At 28.0% G+C, this 7,540-nt stretch overlaps 2 protein-coding genes across 3 annotated transcripts in view; both read left to right on the top strand.

The window, feature by feature from the left end:
* The first annotated feature begins 1,232 nt into the window (after positions 1–1,232).
* LOC106685620 (glutathione S-transferase) lies at positions 1,233–4,440 on the top strand. The gene is made up of 4 exons (XM_014428411.2): positions 1,233–1,365; positions 2,130–2,297; positions 3,034–3,176; positions 3,252–4,440. The coding sequence occupies exons 1-4, from the start codon at positions 1,233–1,235 to the stop codon at positions 3,462–3,464; spliced, it is 657 nt and encodes a 218-aa protein (XP_014283897.1). The 3' UTR covers positions 3,465–4,440.
* A 2,584-nt stretch (positions 4,441–7,024) lies between these two features.
* LOC106685618 (glutathione S-transferase) overlaps positions 7,025–7,540 on the top strand; it is a 9,133-nt gene continuing 8,617 nt past the window's right edge. Inside the window, exon 1 of one of the 2 annotated variants that reach the window (XM_014428408.2) lies at positions 7,025–7,159. The gene's annotated coding sequence lies outside the window, so the exon portion shown is untranslated. The remainder of the gene's footprint in view (positions 7,160–7,540) is intronic. The other variant, XM_014428406.3, reaches the window with a different exon arrangement.

The raw sequence follows: 7,540 nt of genomic DNA, 5'->3' as shown, positions 1-7,540 counted from the left end.
AAAAACTAAAAAATACACTTTTCATAAATTGAAATTAACACATGAACTATTTAAAAACTAATAAAACTTGTCACTCCGTTCTTCTTACCATAAAACTTAGAAACACTAACGATAAAACTTTTGTATACAAAAAAAAAACTTTTACATAGATGAGAAAACTCCAGATCCTATTGATTATTCATTATGGGAAACTTGAGTTGTTCTATGTGGACCGTCCTTGGTTTTTTTGGTTATATAAATACTCTCTATTGTTACTATGTTATGCTCGTATTGAATTGTAATCACCCTGAATGGCCCCTCGTACCTTTGTGGCTCCTTACCCCTGTTAGAGCTCACTCTACGGTAAACCACTGTCCCTATACCACAATGTCACTTACACCCTCGTTATTTCGTTATATACATATACAATTAATTAATTAAATAAATAATTGACTTATACAAGGGTAAATTAATTAGAGCGAAAATAAAATAAATATTAATAAAAATAGATAAATATAGAGTTCATAGCAGAATGTCTTGCAATAGTTTGGGCTTCAGTCTTCGGATTTCCTACACTTTAAGTCACTGAACCTTTAATTGCTGACAATTGAGAATGGAATTTTATAAAATATTTTATGATTCATCTGTTAATTTCAATCGAAGTTTGCAATGTTATTGACAATTTATACTCAGGACCTTATTTTGAAATCACTATATTTTTGTTTTCGTTTTGTACAGGATGCTGCCCCCCAGAAAACATCATTAGCTAAGCAAGTAATCGAGTTTAAGTAAGTGCCAATATCATGAACAAATATCGACAGTTAAATCTCATGGAATTAAAAAATAAGGTTTATTTAAAATGATGAATTAAGTAAACATATTTGTGGGACTTTTCTACCAATGAAGAAGACACCCAAAATTAATACTGAGTTACCTTCTGGGACTGTGAAGAAATGTTTTACATTTCATTTTCATCATTCATTAACAAGAAAAGTGTAAAATTTACTGAACAAACAATTAAATAATGTAGCTATTATTCAGTAAGCCATTGTCTATATGATTAAATCTATCTGCAAACATAAATAAAACAAAAAAAAAAAAAAAAAACCATTCATTTATAATTGTAAACTCTTAAAAAGTTTATAAGACAGTCTTTATGAATTTTCCTTTAGAATTAATAGTTTATAAATTACCTTTTTGTATAATTACAGTTTGATAAATTTTACTAAAATTATTTTTGAATTTTCAGAAATATGCCTAGCTACAAGCTCTCTTACTTCACCCTAACAGCACTTGCTGAACCCATCAGGTTTTTGCTGAGTTACATGGGCGAAGAATTTGAAGATTTCAGATTTAACAAAGAAGACTGGCCTGCAATCAAACAAAGTAAATGAAAAATATATAACGCAATTAAAATTTTAGTTTAATTTTCACCAATTGCATGTCATTAGAATTAATCTTATTCCAGTCAAAAGCATTTTAAGTATGCCTCATAAGAATATTTAATATGCATTTTAGTTAAATAAAAAGTCTCTAAAAATGATATGATTATGGACATATTCACACATCAAATATGAATTTTTCTTTATAAACTCATATTCTATGAAATTTTTGTGAGCAATATATTTGTAATATATTTTTATTGGTTTCCAGAATTGATTAGATGTTTATAATTATCATTTCTTCCTTATTTAGAGTATTTTTAGGCATTAAAACAATTATTAACAATATTATTTTTCATAAAAAAAAACTTAGAATCACAGGAATAAAAAATATTCTTTAAAAAAAAAAAGTACTAATATATAAAAAAGGGCATTAATGCTTGCTTTGACGAGTGATGTGAGTCTTTGATTTAAAAATGGTTTGGGATGATTCAAGGATCCACTGTGAATATACAATTTAAAATCTTTTATTTGGATCCTTGCTGGGAGTCTATGAAGGGTTGCTGGGAATGTATGAATATGTTACCTACGCACCCTTGAGCCCTAAGTGGCTGTTTGAACCCAGCCAGAGCTGGATTAAAATTTTGTGGCAGGTCTACTGAATAAATCTCAACTTGCTTATTCTCACTAGAAGCAGCTGGTAACGTGTAGGACAACCCATCCCCCTATCCAGGATGTTAAAAAAGTTTTTAATCTTTTTTTTTTCAGCTATGCCTTTTGGAAAAGTACCAGCTCTTGAAATAGATGGTAAAGTGGTCCATCAGTCGACCCCTATATCTCGTTATCTAGGAAAGCAGGCCAAGCTAGCTGGCAAGAATGATTGGGAAGCCCTTCAGATTGATGTTGCTGTTGACACACTTCATGATATGCGTCTAGGTAATACTATTTGCTTCATTGTAAGTGTTTAGTTTCTAAAACCTTTTATGAATTTGTAACTAAAATATTTTAATTGGTATTTATTTCCTCCTCACATTATGCTACCTATTATGCTTGAATTGAATAAACAGTAATTTTATAATAAGTAAAAATGAGGTAAATCCATTTAACAAGTTGGCAATTCAGTTGATTAATTCAAATTCATTTTTTTATATCTATTATTATATTTTATTACTATTATATCTAAACATTATAAAGTATAATAAATGAGGAGTTTTGATAGTGAAGGTTACCATAATTTAAAAAAATATGGAGAATAAAAGATAATTTATTAAATAATAAAATCTCAAATGAACAGTTATAAATATAATTATATTATCAGTTGTCTATAAATAAGTACGTATGGTTTCTCATAATCTTAATTAAAAGTTATGTAACAGATAAGAGAGATTTAATCACTTTCTTCTGAAGACTGATCACTGATAGTTGTATCTATTTATTGATTAATAATTTTGTTAAACTAATTTCATTCTTGAAAACAAAATTTGCTTTGTTGCTAATTTCTAGTTCATTTATATTTGGTGTTAATTATCACCATAAACATTATTTATGCCTATACTTACAGGACTTACAAGAAAAATAAAATGTGTTGAGACAAAAATGGATAAAAATTGAATTATTTATTTAAACAAAAATAAACGTTAATGTTATAAAATTTTAATTTATGTTTTTCTAGCTATTGTTCATTATTGGTATGATGAGGATGAAGAATCAAGAGCTAAAAAGTATGGACCATTAGTAAATGAAATATTGCCATTTTATTTGAGTAAATTTGATGAACTTGCTAAAGAGAATAATGGATATCTTGCCAATTGTGAAGTACGTCTATTAAATGACGTCATATTTACTATTTGTTATACTTGACCTTTTAATTTTTTATTTTATGAATTTTAGTTATCTTGGGGAGATCTTTATTTTGTTGCTATTTCGGATTACCTGAATACCATGCTTGGATTCGACTTTTATGAAGGATATGAAAACCTGAAGCGTTTGAGAGATAATGTCCTATCTCTGCCCAAGATTCAAGAGTGGATCAACAAGCGACCAAAGAAAGACATTCCGATTCGATTCCCAGGATGTTGGTGTAGTGTTAAGAAGAGCTGCTAATTAGTAAAACACTTTAACACTTCAATGTAATTGGATATGAAAAAGAAGCCCCTTATTGTTCAATGTATATATAAAAGTTGAAAACTGAATTTAAATAAATTCATTATACATAATGAAATATCTTGTTTAAAACAGGTTTGTTTATTAGTTATAACAAAAATACCCATATAGTCTCAACACTTTTTTACTATCTTTAAATATTTATGTTTCAAGCATTCCAACCATTCTCAACTAAAAACTTTTAATTATATTCCATTTATTATAAATTAATTCTAAAAACATGAAAAATTAAATTTACTACCTCATTTACATTATCACAGCCAGACATTGTTTATCACATTATTGCAGGCTATTATGCCTTTGCCAATTTTTATCATTAGTCAATTACTTATTACTTCTTAGATTAGAAAACAATATGCACTAATAAATTAATTTTCATCGTTAAGTGCGAAATTACCTACAATTTTCACAGTTACACTTATTATAATTATTTAGTTTACAATTTCTATTTACCTTAATTACCATATCAACACTACTTTCATTATAACTATAACTATAACTTTTAACCTATGTCACTAACTTTTAGTGAGAAATACCTAAATATTTCTATATTTTTTATATTAATCATTTACAAACAATCATACTAAAAAATAAAACACTGATTATTTGTGTACTTTACAATAATAGTTTTCTTCTTCAACCAACCCATGTACCCTACAGTGTCAGGCAGCCTTGTTCTATTTGGTATAATTTGAATTAATAATGTAGTTTACTAGTTTGAGCATTTTGGTTATTAAAAACTGGACACTCTTATGAGGTGTGACTGAACTAAAGTAAATCTCAAATATTTTACTTACTAACTTAGATATTTAAATACAGTAAGTAATTGCTAGCATAATTTAAGCCATACTATAAAAGCACACACAATTTTATTACTGAAATAAACTCGTAATATATAAATGCACATTATGCCATTTCTTTTTGAATATTTTTTTACCTTATTATTATATACACTATACAGTATACCTTTTAGGTACTAATATAATAATGAAGTACAATATTATTATATTAGTACCTAAAAGGTATACACTATACAGTATACCTTTTAGGTACTAATATAATAATGAAGTACAATATTATTAGAGTTATTTTATACGCAGCAAAGAGAAATTAAAATAGAATTGTTTTTCTTAAGAAAAATGTTTATTTTTTTGCATTAAAAAAAAAACATTAAATAGTCCTTTGGTAAATTTATTAACTAGTAATTTAAACAAAACTTTAATCATCAAAATTAATAATTATCTAATGCCAAAATCTCAAAAATTGAAGTAATATTTCAGTCAGTCTCTTTCTTTACAAAACCTCAAAGTATTTTATTATTAGTGGGAGATTGTTGATTGACCGTGTTAATAGATGAATGGAATATGGTCCAGGTGCGGTAAAAAAAAAACTCAAATAGTAGAATTATACTATTTTATTGAGCCAACGTTTCGCCCCACGTTGCAGAGCTTCGTCAGGGCTAAAAAAGATACAAAAACATAGTTACAAAAGGAAAAAAAAAACATAAGTGTAAAATAACAGGGGTATAAAATGTAAAAAAGTAAGTAAAAGTAAATGTCTTACTTTTTTACATTTTATACCCCTCTTATTTTACACTTATGTTTTTTTTTTTCCTTTTGTAACTATGTGTTTGTATCTTTTTTAGCCCTGACAAAGCCCTGCAACGTAGGGCGAAACGTTGGCTCAATAAAATAGTATAATTATGAATAAAATAAAATTTGAGTTTTTTTATTTTACCGCACCCGGACCATATTCCATTCATATTTTATTATTAGCAAAATTTTAATGAAAGGCATTGCGATTCAAAATGGCCTTCTAAGAATTTATCCCCTTTCAGGCACAAAGCTTTTTTGAAGAGTAATTAAAAATTTAATTGCCCATTAGAAGGACTGCATCGAAGCCATGAAGAATATCTGGGTTAATCAACCACTGTAAATTGTATCCATTTACTTTTTATTAATATTATACTAGATAATTTATATTTTGTGTTAGTTTCTCCCGTTTCTTTGGAAATTTATGCTAGTTTTATTCATTTTTTCTTCAATAGGATTTAGAGCTTAATATTTTGTGTGAATTGGTGAGTATCTGCAAGATAATATAAAATCCAAATGAAGTGATGATCATGCATCATATTTTCAGCAATACAATTTTATGGGTTGTATTAATTTTGACGATAACAATCTATAATCACAGGAAATATATCAGTAAGTCTAAGATTTCAGATCTCTAAGTCTAAATTCTGTTTTTGTGATGGAAAAAAATATATGCATATATTATATATATTAGTCTTATTTTGATTTAAATACATTTTTTTTGCTTAATTGTAGGCTCTGTAACTAATGGTATTAATGAACATCTGCCCTGGAACTACAATATATCTGACAAATTATAGTTCTTTGTTTCTGAATAAAGTATCTATTTATTTATTTTAATACTAACATTATATATTTATATAAAGCATGAACAAACAATTTTAATTTTGAAATAAACATTCACAATATTTGACCAAGACAATTAAAATAAAAATTGTCATTGGATTTTCTTTTGACTGAGGCAAGATGGTAACAATCAAAATAAAATACTCCCTCTGTGAAAAGACGGGGGAACCCCAGAAGTAATCCTCAATTATGGATCATTCAAAGTCAATTTGAAATAATAGAGATAATGAGAGTTTATATACACGAGACATCTTCCCATGAAAAAGTGCAGGTCTTTTTGGGATTGGCACCTCCTCAAATTTTATTGACATTTAGTTAAAAATATATGGATGTAGTTAGATAGCCAAGGCTCCCTCCCTAGATTTTTGGGACTTAAGGAATAAAAAAAATAGCAAACTTATTTGATAGATAATTTCTGTCTGGAAACATGCTCTAATTATTAAGGTTACATTGTTGACATTTTCAGGGATCATAAACATATCTTTGAAGCAACAAGATGAATATACATCAATTCGGTAAAAAATGTAAGATTCAATGAGCACAATTTTTCATCATATACTTATCTCTAAAAATAATGGGAGCAATGAATAAAAAAAAACCTTGAAATCCTGCCCAGGCCCCTGTTAAAGTAACTCAATGTTAGTAAAAAGTAATATTTGAGTACAAATAACTAATATCTAAAGAAATATGGGATATATAAATAATAATAGAAGTAACAATTGACCTACTTGTTAAAATGGTTCATTATGTTTAACGACAAAAAACACGCTGGGAAACGGAAGCCGCTTTTAGTCGAAAAAAATTTAAGAACAGCCTGGGTTCTCAGATCTTTAGTATAGTTTTACTTACAGTAGATTGTTGTTGTACCACAAGCAACCATAAAATCCCGTTACTACAAAGACCCATATTGCCTCTAGGAAAGAATGGAGAACTATCAACATATCAATAGATCGCTGGAAATTAAAAAAAATTTGATTGTTATTATACCAAAAGTGCCATTCTTAGTTGCATTAATGACTCGTTCTTTTAAGATAATCGATTATTACTCTGATGAAATAATCGAATGATGCGATTATTACTCGATTATGCCCCCCTCCCACCTGGGAGTTCAGTACAGGATTTGGATTTAAATAGACGCAATTGTCCCGTAAAAGCAGTTACCCAACATTAGAAGTTTTTGACGTCCTCAACGTTGTCGTAAGTTAATCTTTATTACATCATACTATCATAGTATAGATTAACAGATGACAATTTATAAAAACCGATAGGCTGAATAATTTATATATCAATAAAACATTTGCAGCCCCAAGGACAGCCTTCATAATTTCAATGACCTACCTGAATCTCCTCCAACAAAATTTTATCAGTAATTCATCGACAATATAGTTTCTGTACTAAATACATTTTTATAATTAGTAACTGTCAACTATGTGCTAGTTTTTCCCTCATCTTTTATTTTATTTTTCTTTGGTAATTGAGTGATTTGCTTTATTTAACCATTAGCGATTTTCGTGCAATTGCATCTTTTCTCCAAGAAATTGGAATCACGGAAAATACATTCAGATAACACTAATTTTA

This window comes from Halyomorpha halys, unplaced genomic scaffold (assembly GCF_000696795.3).
Source record: "Halyomorpha halys isolate HHAL.00 unplaced genomic scaffold, Hhal_1.1 Scaffold717.1, whole genome shotgun sequence".
Classification (NCBI taxonomy): domain Eukaryota; kingdom Metazoa; phylum Arthropoda; class Insecta; order Hemiptera; family Pentatomidae; genus Halyomorpha; species Halyomorpha halys.
This window is presented reverse-complemented; position numbering and strand designations above follow the sequence as displayed.

Coding starts and splice junctions, on each gene's coding strand:
- LOC106685620 (XM_014428411.2), top strand. CDS start 1,233: ATGCCTAGCTACAAGCTCTCTTACTTCACCCTAACAGCACTTGCTGAA. Junction 2,298..3,033: donor ACTTCATGATATGCGTCTAG/GTAATACTATTT, acceptor ATGTTTTTCTAG/CTATTGTTCATTATTGGTAT. Junction 3,177..3,251: donor GATATCTTGCCAATTGTGAA/GTACGTCTATTA, acceptor TATGAATTTTAG/TTATCTTGGGGAGATCTTTA.